General features: G+C 40.5%; 1 protein-coding gene across 2 annotated transcripts in view; it reads left to right on the top strand.

Annotated features, from left to right (window-relative positions):
• The window catches only part of ctdsplb (CTD (carboxy-terminal domain, RNA polymerase II, polypeptide A) small phosphatase-like b), a 25,577-nt gene extending 11,583 nt beyond the window's left edge, over window positions 1-13,994 (top strand). The window contains exons 2-8 of one of the 2 annotated variants that reach the window (XM_034137884.1): window positions 3,194-3,354; window positions 3,485-3,517; window positions 6,368-6,469; window positions 8,022-8,078; window positions 9,177-9,269; window positions 9,749-9,934; window positions 11,085-13,994. In XM_034137884.1, the coding sequence (XP_033993775.1) occupies window positions 3,194-3,354; window positions 3,485-3,517; window positions 6,368-6,469; window positions 8,022-8,078; window positions 9,177-9,269; window positions 9,749-9,934; window positions 11,085-11,210 (758 nt within the window). In that variant the 3' untranslated portion in view covers window positions 11,211-13,994. The remainder of the gene's footprint in view (window positions 1-3,193; window positions 3,355-3,484; window positions 3,518-6,367; window positions 6,470-8,021; window positions 8,079-9,176; window positions 9,270-9,748; window positions 9,935-11,084) is intronic. The other variant, XM_034137885.1, reaches the window with a different exon arrangement.
• The last annotated feature ends 953 nt before the right edge of the window (window positions 13,995-14,947 follow it).

Raw genomic sequence — 14,947 nt, 5'->3', positions numbered from 1 at the left:
AGAGCGAGAGAGGGAGAGCTAGGACGAGCGGGGAGAGCGGACAGAGCGAGAGAGGCGAGAGGCGCGAGCGGGGAGAAGTGAGAGCGGAGAGGCGAGACGATGAGCGCAAGGCCCCGTAAAACCCGGCGCTGTTGTTATGAGAATCTGGTTGCTAGCTTGCGTCGTAACGGATATAAGAAGTAGATGTTTCTACAACCAGGGTGGAGGAGAGCTCTCCTGTCAGACTGAGAGGCTCAGTGAGGTAAAGGACTCTCTGAGTGTTTAGATAGTTAATTTTAGTCTAAGTTATCTCAGTGGGTCTCAAACGTTTTGACCACAAATTATGTAAACACATATTTCCAAGGCACTCCTTTATAATTATTAGGATAAATAAAAACAGGTTTGAAATCATTCCAATGTACACTATAGGACAGTAAACCAAAAATAACGTTTAAAGTTGGAGAGATACAAAAATATGCATAAATAAATGTTAAGGTAAAATAGATATGAATGAACAACAAAAATAAAATAAGTTACATTTATTTGTTATTGGCTATGGTAGGTTATTGGTTATGTTCATATACTTATTTGATTATTAAAATGTAAACCGATCTTTTTCATATGGGTGTTTTAGAGTTGTACGCCCTAGATCAGGTCTCTAGTAATTGTGTGCTCAAAGTGCACCAGATTGAAGCATTTTACTTTAAAATGTTCAAAAAAATCTTCCAGGGGGGGCAGACCCCCGGACCCCCCTAGAGGATGTGGCGTCCACCCCCCAATTCAAACATGTTCATACAATACTGAATACATTTGAAGCCATTTTGACGTATATTACCTATGTCAATAAGTTTCTGTTTTTGTAGTGTATTTGTCTTTTGTAGAGATTTTTCATTTATTCTTTATATATAAAATCTCGCCTAGGGCAGCAAATTGTCTAGAACCGGCCCTGGTACTAGGCCTCAAGAGCCTTTCTTGTGCTGGCAGACACATAGAAACAAATTGGCGGGGCGCACTTCGCACGTGCACACACTAAAAGATTCCACGCGCTCCGCGCTCACATTATGCTGGACCCACGTGCCTTAGCACCGCTGCTATGACTCCATCCTAGGGGAAACACTGAACTCCTTCCGGTTCCTTCGTCAAAAACCAATGCAATTTCTCCATAGGATTTTGGAAAATAGCTCGAAATAAGGTCTGTGGTTGACACACATTTAAGAGACGGATCACGTTTTGTTCAGCCGAATAATCTCCACATGTCTACCCTACTTTTATAATTTTCGAATCATAAATCTAGTCGCCAGAAGCAAAATGCTAACGTTATGCTATAAACGAACTACAGCAGGGTCGCTGCTTCAACGTCACGCCAACTTAAGATCCATATTCAAACATACAGATTCAAAATTGTACAAGTTGAAGCGTTTGTTTTAACAGTTTGCAAGAGCGCAGGTACTTGCTTTCAAGCAGAACAGGGCAAACAAACTTAGCGGGAGTGTTTACGTGTTCGGTGTAATGACGTAAAACGGCCTCGACAACTTCTGTAGTCCTATTCAGCCACATGTTAACAACCATCGTTTTTCAGACACGTAAACTCTTCAAAAATCACCAGTGGGGTCACTGCTGATGTATTTAATGTAGAACAAAACGTGATCTGTCTCTTCAATGTGTGTCAACCACAGACCTTATTTCCAGATATTTTCCAAAACCCTATGGAGAAATCCCATTGCTTTTTGTCGAAGGAACCGGCAGTGGTAAAAATGCTAACTTACTTCCGGGTTTTAGGACGCGTCACTGCGGTTCTCTATACACAGCAGCATAATTAATGTGATTATACCAGTGATGGATGGAAATTATAGGATGTTACTCAGTCAGTGTCTGTTAGCTTTCCTGAGCTGATGAGTATTTGTGGCTTTAGAGTATAGAATGGATGGAATCTTCTCAAAACTACAGTGTGGTATCTCCATGAAGTTACGTGACATGACGCTCTGGCAGCCTTCTTTGCTGAAAGATAACAAGACATGTGGGAATAGATTGTTGGATTGCATCACAGGCTGTTTGAAGTGTGTAATCCTTCTTATTTCATTGTATACTCGCCATTTGATGTATTTTCTTTTGTTTTTCCTTTGATCATGTCTGTTGGGTGTTGGTTTTAAGGTCAGCAGCACAAAGTGGCACCACATCAAGATGCCAGAAGACATGACATAGTGCTATTTGCTCGTCGCTGGTCTTCAGTTGCAAAAGCATTCTGTTGGTGTGAGCGCGTATGATGGGGGGGGGGGGGAAAGACTAATGGGTAGAGAGGAATGCAGCCTTGTATAGGCTCTGCAGGGTCTGAGGGGCCTCCCCCCCCCCTCCCCTCGTCTCTTGTGCATGTCCAGGCTGCTTCAGTCACTCACCTGCCAGCCGAAACATGGTGGAGTAACGTAAGCAAGCTTTTTTTAAATGGACACCCCCTGGGCCAATCAGGTGATGGGATCCGCGGCAGGGCGAAAAGGAGGAGGGAGAAGCACACAGCTTCCAACTTGTCACTATTAATAAAAGTTCGGTGTCTGATTTGGTAGTCCAGCAATGAAAGGCAATTTGCTCCTCACTGTCGCTACGTGTGACTGATAAAGTCAGCCGGACAGCCAAGTTATTTTCTGATCTGTGGTTCTGCCAGGCCGGGTCAACAAAAACAACACTGATGACATTTAATCACACTGTCATGGCTTATTGTTGGGATTCAGTGTAGGGCACAGCACTGTGGACACTTAGGAAGATTGTACTGACCATACAGCAGTTTGTACACAGTTATACCGCAGCATCCAGGGCTCCGGCAATGAGTCCATCGACAGAAGAATAATTGGATAAAAGTGTTTTTTAATGCAAAAATTGCAGAAAATGCTGTTTTCAGAATCCCACATATGGGGATTTTCCAGTTGTTCTGTTTTATATCATATTAAATTAAATTAAATATCTTTTGGGTTTGAACTGACAAATCAAGACTCAAGGTTTTTGAGAATCTGAGATGACATTTTTTGACTATTTGACCAAACAATTATCCTAGAAAATCTCGGCTGATGAATCGATAATTACTCATTAGATTCAGCCGTACTCGGCATGCAAATAACCAAATTGTTCCCAACTTCATCCTGCTCAACTTTTATCCCAGAAATGATCATTTGCATATCCACTCACTCACCCTCCGCTCTCCCACTCCCTCCTGTTGTTTTGACAGCGTCCCAGTCGAACAGCAGCCTAAAGAAGCAGAGGAGCCGGAGCATCTTCAGCACATTCTTCTGCTGCTTCCGCAACTACAATGTGGACCCCCCAGCCACCAACAACAGCAACACCAGCTCCCTGCCTCCACCTGTTGAGGAGAATGGATCGCCTCCCAAGGTGGGCCACTCCTCCACTGAACACATGCTATTTGTTTTTTCTTGGTGGAACCTTTTTCTTTTTAGTTCTACTTTCTACCCCTCATCCTGTTTTTGTATATGTGTGTGTGTCTATCTCTCCTGTGTTGTAGTGTGACCAGGTCGAGGTCATCCCTGTCCCTAGTGTATGTATCGCCTTTTTTTTTTTCTTTGCATGCAGGCTGAGTGGGCTGGTGCTGGCACATCCGTTTTGTGTGGGCTCCAGTTTCTCCTCGGAGAGCTTTTGCTCTTCCACCATGCTGCGGCTCATTTCCCAGCCCATGGTAGCACTGCCTGCGTGCAAGGTTTAGAGTGCACCTACTGGTCTTAAATGGTGCATCTGTGCCTGATCTGCATGGCTGACACTTGGTGGTTTGTATGCTTCCCAAACATTCTGTGAAACTTACTGTCTAACAAGTAAAAGCATCATTATGTCGTTTTTGCTATTTGGTATTTTTGTGAAGTAGCGCAAACACTGCTGTTGTTGCACATACATTTATTATGATTAAATTGGCGCCCCCTCCTACCAGCCTACCACCCCCCCCCCCCCCCTCCTCGCTAACTAGGCCTGAAAACCTCCACCCAGCACTCCAAAGTACCTGTGTAACTGCTGTGTTAACACCAACACTCCCCTGGTGCTCACAACTGCCAGTCCTTACTTTCCTTGAAAACTAAGCTAACAACTAACTAGCTGATGGCTCCTGCTGTTGGCAAATGCTCACAATTATTCTTGAGCTGCATCCACATGATATACGTTTTTCTCTAGGTGTTTTGACCTCAAGGCTCTGCGCCCAACCTTGCGGTGAAAACACCTAGTTAAGTTTCTATGGTAACGTACCCTGCTAGCTCTCGCCATTACATATGGGCTGTGCTTCGAAAGGTAACGCGTAAACTAGGTCGAAATTAAAATAATTTAAACTGAGCGACGCAGAGGGGTGCGCCTCTGCCTCGTCGGGCAGCAGAACGGCACCGTCATGTTTAACTGCTTGTCTTGTGAATGCAGCTTTACCTCAGAAACAAGTACCCCTTTCTGTCCATCAGGAAACTTTGTAAATCACACACACTTGAGGCAGAGCAGAGGGGATCAGAATGAAAACCGAAAGCATTTGCTCCAGAAAATCTGATCCGGTTTTACAAAAATTAACTCGAGCCTTATACACGTATCCCAAGATATTTTATGACCCACTCCACAGTTACCTACTGCAAAATAGCAGTTCTGGGTGCAGACTGGGACTTATACACACACAATTCTCCCTATTACAAGTCAGTGTAAACTAGTTTAAATTTGAGGTGAAACTATTACATATTGTTGATTTAAGTCTAACACTATTTTCTATGAATTGCCTCAGGGGCTTCCATGTAAGAATTAAATCCATATATTATGCTTTTGATCCATTAGCTCCTAGTCTTTACGTTTGATCCTCAACTAAACAAATGAATCTAGTGACTGAAGGAGGGACCCACATGTGACCTTGGTATCAGTAGTCTAGCCAACAAACCGGTTAAATCACACATCAGTGACTGTATGAGGCTCAACTCCTCAGAAGTAAACATATCGTTGATACACAGTTCCCACGTGTTCCCAAGGGTTTACAGTGTTTCCCCTAGGTTTACTGCTTTGGGGGGTGCTGCCAGGGCGGGATGATGGCGATCCGTGCAGGGAGTTACTTTGGTTTGAGAAGTGGGGGGGACACAAAACAGGGGGTCTGTGGGCCCTCCGCATGGACATTTTTTTTTACTGTCCTATAGTACACATTGGAATGCTTTATTACTTTATTTTGTACAACTATATTAAATAGATAAAGGTGAAATATTTGTTTACATAGATGACCAAACAATTTGAGACTCACTGAGATAACTTAGACTATAGTTAACTATCCAATCACTCGGAGATTCCTTTACCTCACCTGAGCTGTAGTTATCAGCCTCAGACTGACAGGAGAGGACTCTCCCTCCAGCTTGTTGTAGAAACAGCTTCTAATATCCGTTAGCTCTGAGCTAGCACCAGATGCTAATAACAACAATCGCTTGTTCACACAACATGTGCTCGTGCCACACACACACAGAGTCTGTGTGCTCCTCCGTGACGATGACGGCTTGACATTAAAAAATAATAATAATTGAATTTGAAAGTGGGGGGGGGACACAAACGGGATTTTGAACAGTGGGGGGGACATGTGGAAATTACGCCCAGGACTTACATGACCAACAGCAGAGCTCAGGGCTATAATGCAGATTTGTTTTACTTTTTTACACTTTGTTGTTCTCCTTTCCTCCGCTGTTGTCTCTGATTGTGAGTGTGTGCATTCCTATGTGTGTGTGGGGAGCGGAGCCCCGCCCTTCGGAAACAGAGCGGAGGACAGAATGTGAATGCACAAAGCAATGCAGTGGACACTGAAACATGCACATGAATTGGATAAATAACATAAGGGTTTAGTTTATTTAATAAAAGAGCACATGTTCAATGTGAAAAGTGACCATAGATAGATTATTTCAGTTTCGATTTGGCGCTATATATATATAAAAACACCTTGAATTTCAGGGGGGGGGCGCAGGGTTGCGTTGGGGTGGCACAGCGCCCCCCCAAGACAATGGTAGGGGAAACACTGGGTTTAAGTTTGAGGGATTTCATTGAAACTGAAAGCAGCTAACCTTTGCATGGCCTTTTATATTATTCAATCTCCACCGACAAATCTAAAGGGATTTAAGATAGACTGTGTCTGAGAAGGTGGCTGTAGCAGGGGGTTATCCGGTTTTTGCAGAATCCTATTGGGTGTCGTTTTGAAGCTTTAGGGCCATTATACGCATCTTTTCAGACATGGCTTTATCTCAGCTGCATTGTCTCCCACGGTGATTCTCTTCCTAACACGGTGCTGGCTTTTTCTGCCCGGCATTGCACATTCATTTATGCAAAGTATATCCCTCTGTCTTTCTCCCTTAAGCACTTTCACTCTCTCCATATGTCTGACTTTATCTCCCTCGTCTTCCCTCTACAGCCACCAGCTAAATACCTCCTACCAGAGGTGATCATATCTGACTATGGCAAAAAGTGTGTGGTGATCGATTTGGACGAAACACTCGTCCACAGCTCTTTCAAGGTAAGTTCAAACGGGGGTTTATAATGTATGTTGTGCCTAGTTCTGCAATTGTCAGCTGTCAGTGTCTGAGCTGGCTAACATCCAACTGCAAGATCTTTCCCTAAACAATCTTAATTTCTCGATTGTAAAATAATCTTGACCAGCATTTTACTTGAGCATTTGCAAATATCATTGTAAAGCTTATTTTTCACACCAAGGACCATGTACTCCCCCAATGCTTCCATAAACAAAAGGCCTTCTACATCTGAAGTTTATTACAAATCACAGCCAAACAGTTTGACATAAGGATGCGTACAACCAAATCGAAGCTCCATTCATAACGTTGGCATTCGAATAATCAACATCAATACTTTACGTTGAGTGTCCATTTAGCGATGGACACTCAAGGGCCACATGTTTCTTTCAGGCCACTCCTCTTTATTTTTGTGCTGCTGCTGAAAGCAATTCTATTAGAAAATCTCTAAACTATTTAGAAAGGCACTCCACAGCTAGCTGTCAGTGCAGATGACCACTACGCCTCACTAAGGTGCAACTCTCCTCTTTCCACCTTCTCTTTTCCCTCTACAAAACAAATACATTACTTTGCTTTGTTGTTGTCAAAGAAATACCAAAACATTTATTTAAAAAAGATAGATCTAATACTTTTTAAAATTCACAACACGCTTCTCTCTAACTACATTTTCTGCTTCTAAACATGTTTGTTGGACTTAAACCTTTCCAAAACATATTAATGAGGTCAAAAACAGTTGTACTGCTCGCCCTGAATATACAAAGGGAAGCCGTGTCAAAACAAATCTCCACAACTGCAAATTATCCCATTTAAATCCTAATAATGTTTTGATTGAATATTTAAAAAGACACATCTGTGCTATTCTTTGCTATGTGCACAGTGATGAGATAAACACTGTAAATACATTTGACATTGTAAACTTGACCAAATACTTGCGGACCACCTTTTAAGAACGTCTATTGTGAAGCATACTCTATGCTTTGCATTGAGTGTATATAGAATATAGAAAATCCCCTTTGTCGTTATAACCAAAAGGGAGCCAATAACCAGCATAAAGTCAAAGCTGTGTAGAATCCAATAAAACGCTGTGCAAACAAAGCCAGGAGAGGAGCAGGTGGGGCAGGATATGCTGTACCAGGAACAGGGACAATATTACAGTCCTGATTGTGCATTTAGAATAAAAGCAGGGTGGTAATAAGGAAAGTCTGAAGCCTGGCTCATGCTGCAGTTAATACATTATTTTAGCAGTGTCACAAGAAAGGAATTGACTAAAATGCAGCAGCAGTAGTGGCTGAAATCAATAATTTTTAATCTGTCTTCTTTTCATTATTTTGTACCTCAACCCGCCCCTCTCTGTCCAGTTCCTGTCTGAGTTATATTATCAGAGAGGTTGCTGAAGGATGGAGGATAAAAAGGAGACTCATTCTACTTTGTCCTCCACAGATTTGACTTTTAGTGTTCTTAGCACGACCTCTGCTGCCCACTAGTGGTACTGCACCGTCAGTTTGAATGACTCTCATACACTGTTGTTTCCTCTCACAGCCCATCAGCAACGCAGACTTCATCGTCCCTGTGGAGATCGATGGAACCGTTCATCAGGTATCGTACCCTCTTTTTACTGAAGACGCATTTTCTTTCAGCGGGGGAAAGAGATCCTGAAGAAAATGACTGTGATCCAGTTCAAGTAATCCAGGATAGGCTGTGTGTATCCTGATTGGCCTATTCATGATTACTTGCACTGGGTGGCAGCCAATGGGCGAAGAGAGAGGAGGGCATCTGAAGCGGGAGAGACAGCCATCAAGCTGAAGATCTTCAAAATGCAAGAAATTAGTAATAAAAGTATCTTTGATAATTTAGTAATTAATATATTTTAAAAAAAAACTCATACACCCCTGTATGTATTACAATAAATGTTTTATATATTATTGTACAATGTCCACATGTTTACTCTAACTTCTTTTATAATATACATTTCTTTATACTATTTTATTATATTGGACGTTTTACTTTAACTACTTATATTTGTTGAAATATCTTCTTTTCTTTTTTTTATCTGTTTATGTATGTATTTTTACTTTATGTTATTGTATCTTTTAATGGAGTTTATACTGTAACTTTCTATCTAAATATAAATATGTATATATTTTCTTTTTTAAATTGCATTTTTCTTTGCACACTTTCTTTTGTAATCTTATGTATAGTATTTTTATTTAACATTTTAATTAAACTTCTGTTTGCTTAAGTATCTTTATTCCCTTTTTTATATTTGATTTTATTTATTTTTACTTTTAGTTATTTTGTTTAAATCAATATATGTATCTTTTAATTGACATTTTACCTAACTTCCTATGTTTATAAAAATGTTTATTTGATCTCTTTATTGCACATTCTTACTTTAAGTTCTTATGTAAATATGTTTCAATTTTATTTTACCCATTACTATTTCATTTAAAGGCCATTCTCAAATGTGCAACGTGCCCCCAAACCCCCAGAGAAAAAAAGTCCTCTTCTACATAGCAGGGATTCTTCTGTAACTCCACACTCCTAATACTGCTATAAATAACTCTGTGAAGGCTGTAGTAAAGAACGCTCCTCTCACATTACATACTCAGCTCTGCGCATCTGTCTGACACTCGTATTACACTCTTTTTATTTATTTCTCTCACCCTAAACCTGTGGTGTGGTGTGGTCTTGCAGGTGTATGTGCTGAAAAGACCCCACGTGGACGAGTTTCTTCAGAAGATGGGCGAGCTGTTTGAATGTGTGCTGTTCACAGCCAGTCTCGCCAAGGTCAGTTTAGACCCCCGCATGTTTTCTTTGCACGTTCCTTCTTCTCCTGTTATCATCTGCTCTTGCCGTCTGAATGTTCACACTTCCTCTGCTTCGCTCTCCATCTCTGTCTTTTGCATCTTAGCCAAAATGAATGGGTAAGTTTTTTAATGAATGAAAAACAGCGCGTAAAGTGGCCGATGTTCCTGTAGTGTCAGTTGTTTCTTGTGTCGAGTCAGAAGCTAGGTGCCAGTAGCGCCATTTAGATGAACTGCTTTTCTTTTTTTTGGAACATTAGTGTAGCATTTTCAAGTTGTTAGCTTTTAGCGCTCTTGCTGACTAGTCTGACCACAAGAACCTGTTTGACAAATCTTCTTTTATAACATTCAGTTTGATTAGTTGTCTGGTTTTCCGTAGCTGTATTCCAGTGAAATTCAGAATATGTCTAGTATTTGTTTTTACGACGGTGTAACATGTTGTTTGTTTGTTTTCATGGACAGTATGCCGACCCTGTGGCAGACCTGCTGGATCAGTGGAGTGTGTTTCGAGAGCGACTCTTTAGAGAATCCTGCGTTTTTCACAGAGGGAACTACGTCAAAGACCTCAGCCGGCTGGGACGAGAGCTCAGCAACGTCATCATCGTCGACAATTCACCCGCCTCTTACATTTTCCATCCAGAGAATGCTGTGAGTCCAAAAATCACAAATGTATATTTCTACTTATGTTTGGTTATTTACCCTAACCCGAAGGAGTCATGGGCTCCTTTTTATTTACTACCTTGATTATCTTTTATTGTGAGCTATTATATTTTGTATTTTTCCTAACCTAAGTTCACAAATGTACTTCAAAAATAACTCTTATGACAATAAGGAAAACATGAAGCTGGTACAATCTGGAATGGAATGCTGTTTAAATTATTCACTTGTAGTGATTAGACATTTGGGGTCTTTTCATACATGTACACTTATGGAAATACCTTTTAATTCTATGGTAATTCCATTTTGTCTTACTTTACTCTCATAAGACTTTGCCTCAGCTCAGAGCTCCTTGCTCACCGCCATCCAGAGGAGCAGGGAGCCCTGGCAATGGGTCACCCTGATTTCCATGCACCTGCCGTGCTGGAGTGACACAGCAACTAGCCAAAATGAATGTATTTTTTTAAAGCTGTTGCCTTCAGCTATAATGAATGACAGCGTGATAGCAACAAGACAGGAGCCCGGATAGGGGGGTTTCGTCTGATTTCAAATAAAAAGAAAGATAAACACAGTAATGAAGCCTGTAAAAAAATATGATGACACGACACAAACGGAGGAACTCAACAGCATTACACAGGCTGTTTGCGTCCTCGGAAAATGCACACGGCACCCCCTCAACCCACATATAAACACACATGCTACTAGCCTGAAAACAGTTTTGCCGAGTTGATACGATAGATGGCTCTTGCTGAACTATAAGCTGCTGACTGTTGAACATTATGAGACAGCTTACTGAGCTATCAAACTTTATAATAGACTGACAAAGATTTCAGACTGGGACAAGAATCATAGCTAATCTAATTGTGGTCCTAATGGGAAGGCAAGTTGGGAAATGCCCCCCCCCCCTTCCTAATATTAAGCCTGGTGTCCCTTCTAAAAATAACTTGAGTTTATATTCCCTTTTTAATCTACTGCAAACTTTTGCACTAGCCTTTTTCCCATAATCGTGACTTGGTAACTATGACATACTGTACCTTGCTTAGTATCATTTATATAACTATCATTGAAAAGTTTAGAATATTCTGTCGGCAAGTCTTAAGTAGTGAAAGCTAACCGAGGGTGGTCTCCCTGTCTCCTAAAGGTCCCTGTCCAATCCTGGTTTGATGACATGAATGACACGGAGCTCCTGGACCTGCTGCCTTTCTTCGAGGGACTGAGCAAAGAAGAAGACGTTTACGGGGTCCTGCAGAACCTGAGAGGCAGGTAGCAGGACGCAGCCCAGCGCCGCCCGCGCTCTCCATCTCCTCCCCTCTAGCCCCCCCCCCTCTCTATCCACAACCACGTCTCTCAGACTCAGGCAGATCCTCCCGCACGCGCCCCTCTTGTCTCTGCCCCAAGGGGGGACGCCCTGGAGTCTCACTGTGGAAAAACCTGTCATGTGACCCCGCTCTCCTCTCCCGGTGACCGGCTGCCTTCTGAGTGCCGTCAGAAAAAATAAAAATATCCCAGGAGCACTGTGTTTGACGGAAAAAAAACGCCAGAAAGTGTACAGAGAGTTGAAAAGGTCGGGGGACAAAATGCTAAGAGGAATGAACTCTGGTCTTTATTTTCAAAACCAACCAAGTTTTACTATTCGGTGAAGTGCTTATTTTAAAAACCAAAAAAAAAACACAACAACGTTTTGTCTGAAATTTTGTGGAACCACACAAAAGTCTGAAAAAGATTTTGTCCACGTATTGTTGCTATGCAGGCAGTTTCTGGTAGTAGGAAGGACTGTGATTCTCTCTTCTTACTGAGAAGTGCCTTGTGTGAATGTTGTTTATATGGGGAGATATTTTGTACATGGCATATTTCCAGAGTACAGTCTGTACACGCAAGATATGCTTTCAAGTGGACACAGAAGTAATCTTGATATACAAGTTTTTTTGATTATCAAATGCTGAGTTAACGTCTCCATAGTATTCTCTTTGTTTTTCTCCCGGTATGCTTGTGCCATTATATAGATGTTTCTTTCTGCTTTCATTATATGTAGAATTTATTTGTTTTTAGACAAAGAAGTACGTTTGCAATTGTGAACCTTGCATTTAATAATTTGATCTGAAAGCTCAGATAAATTGTGCCATTTATCTTCTCTCTCTTCCCTCCCCTCTTCCTTATCTCTTTTTATTATTTGCCAAATAAGAAAATTATTTATTATCATATCTTTAACAGTGTTTCAGCTACAACTGTTAAACCATTAGTAGTAAGTATAGCATTATAGGTTTCCATCTTTTGACAGATAGTTGTTAAATACTTTTGTATGTTTTTAATGTTTTTGTTTGTAATGTTGTGCTTATCATATGGATAGCTGTTAGCCCAAAATGTGTTTTGTTTTTTTGGGACACACTTGTCCATAATTGTACACGGTTGCAAAAGTATCCCTTTTTGTTGTTTCTATTGGTGTGGGATCTTACAGTTAAAGGGTCTAGTGCCATGTTTTTTTAATGTTTTTGTCCCCATGAGGTTAGTGTCTTTAGGGAATATAGGATTAGCGGTCGGAGCAGGGGGCAGTGTTAAAATCACACCATTCTCTCCAGATTTACAAACGGCGAGGGACGATGCCATGTTTACCTTCCCGGACTCTTTTGAACTGCTCTTCACCTCAGTGCCTACGTTTGAGAGGAGCCACGCAAACCGAATGCTGCAACATTAAGCTACCATGGCAATAACCTTTTTCGGGGGGGGTGGAGTTTCCATACGAAGTGTTTGGTTTGGGTGTCGAGAGCACTTGAGGAGGCTGGCCCGTAGAGGTTTGGTTTACACTAAAAGCTGCTTTGGTTATCGCAACAACTTCAGTGTTCATTATTGAAACATCTATTTCTCACATTCATTGATCCGCAAGCTGGACAAACGCATATCAAATTGTCTTAGCTAAACAATGTTAATGTCATAGTTTGTTGGTAAAGAAAGTATTTTAAATAGTTTTTTTAAAAGGACGCCGTTCCAACCTACAGATGGGTGCTGAGTATTAGGGGCCAGCTCTAAATGGAAAACTACAGGGGCCCTGCGTACGTACTGTGAGGAACCTCATCACGGCACTGAAGCCTTACTGCCTGTGGAGGCTCAAAAGCAATGTGTCTTCATCGATTCCAACGTTACATCCACACGTTTTAGCATCGTCTCTTTAGTGCGGAGTGTAAAATCCACTGGGCGATATATCTGTAGACCGTATATGGCCAGGTGAGTTAGCATTATGAAACAAAGAAAAAACAAAGGCTCTGGTGCCATCAAGGGACGCTCCTTTGCTTTATTGCTTGGTTTCTATGGTCATGATGCATTAAAAGACATACACTACTTCATTTCCAACATTTTTTTCAAGTTGAAAGGCTGCTGCTCTTACAGGCGTATTGAAATATTTTCCTTTCGCGTAAGCATTTGTGATGATGGTGAGCTCATGATGAAGGTTTCAGTGCAATGTCCTTTTCTAAGAAGTGTTCGGTGGACTCTTCTCAACCTCTCAATGATGACCTTTCTCTGAAAATGTTGTTTGTATCATTGTGATATTTTTCTACTTACCTTTTCGTCAGTATTTGGTTTGAGAATTTCCATATTACCCATTGTATCTGGCTTTTTTGTTCTCCTTTCAGATCTGTCAGCACCCTGTCTTGCCTTTGGTGAGAATTCTCAGTCAGGTTTTGTTTTTCCTATCAGGGGACACGTGTGTGTGTGTGTGTGTGTGTGTGTGTGTGTGTGTGTGTGTGTGTGTGTGTGTGCGAACTACGAACTACGCAGGCATCTTGTTTGTACTTCCTATCTGTTTTTCTTTGTGTTTAACCTCACTCAATATCACACATTCATAATTTAGTATTGATTTAAGCACCAAAGTTCTACAACACTTGAGTTCAAGTCACTGTGGGGTGTTTTTATTTGTTGGTGAGGTAATTCATTTCTTTTTCTTTCATAAAAAAACAAACTCGCCTGTTCTTGTTGGTTTACTTTGAGTGTTTGCAGCGTGTTGTCATCCTGAGCATCAGTTTTTTCTTTATTTCCATAATAAAAGGCTTCATTGAAACAATTTGTCAAACTTTTTTTTCACACGTAAGACTCCATGCTAGATTAATTAAAGCCGAATAAATTAAATTAGTCTGATTCACATTTTTCCCTGTCTTTTAAAGCTGCAACTATTTTTGTATTATATTAACCTATCGATTATTTCGTCGATTATTCAATTAGTGTTTTTGTCAATCAAATCTACTTAAATAATTACTCATAGATTATTAAAATATTAGTTATTTAATTAAATCGTCGACAACCACATGATAAATCATGTTATCTTAGCTTATTTAGTCTCTAACAACAATGGCAGTTGAGAAAAAATAGAAATTGTTTTTTTGAAGCTGTTGTTGGCCTGTGGAAAAATGTAATCATAAGAAATGACTCCGGAAAAGCTGCAGATAGAGCCATAAGAAATGAATGGAACTGATTATTTAATGTTTAATGTTGTTTTTATAGGCAATAATTTAATCTTTGTTAGTTCCAGGTTTAATATGTGCAATAAGTTCATTTCAATACGTTTTGCAATAAACATTGAACCAGTCCGGCCCTCGACTAGTACCCATTTTTTAAATGTTGGCCCACTGTGTATTTGAGTTTGACACCCCTGCTGTAGACGGATTTCAAAAGTGTAGCTAGCCTATGAGTAAACCTACATTTTTGTGGCCAAATCTTATTATGTAATCAATTATCTTCTTAGATTAATTTATTCAAATCCTCAAAAAATCAACCTCAAAAACGTTTTTTTTTCTATAAAAGATAGACATTGCAAGAGTAAGTCAAAGTTGTGTCAATCATTATTGTGTGATTTGTTTAAGAATCACCAAAAATACCGGTTTTATAGTGTTTTTTGGTGAACACTATTTGTGAATTAGGCAAGTTTCTGAGAAATAAAAAGGCAGCTAGCCTAAGTTTACTGGGAATATTAAAATGTTTTTTTAATCTATCGTGAGGTACAGAAAGATTCACACC

This window comes from Trematomus bernacchii, unplaced genomic scaffold, assembly GCF_902827165.1.
Source record: "Trematomus bernacchii unplaced genomic scaffold, fTreBer1.1, whole genome shotgun sequence".
Taxonomy (NCBI): Eukaryota; Metazoa; Chordata; class Actinopteri; order Perciformes; family Nototheniidae; genus Trematomus; species Trematomus bernacchii.
This window is presented reverse-complemented; position numbering and strand designations above follow the sequence as displayed.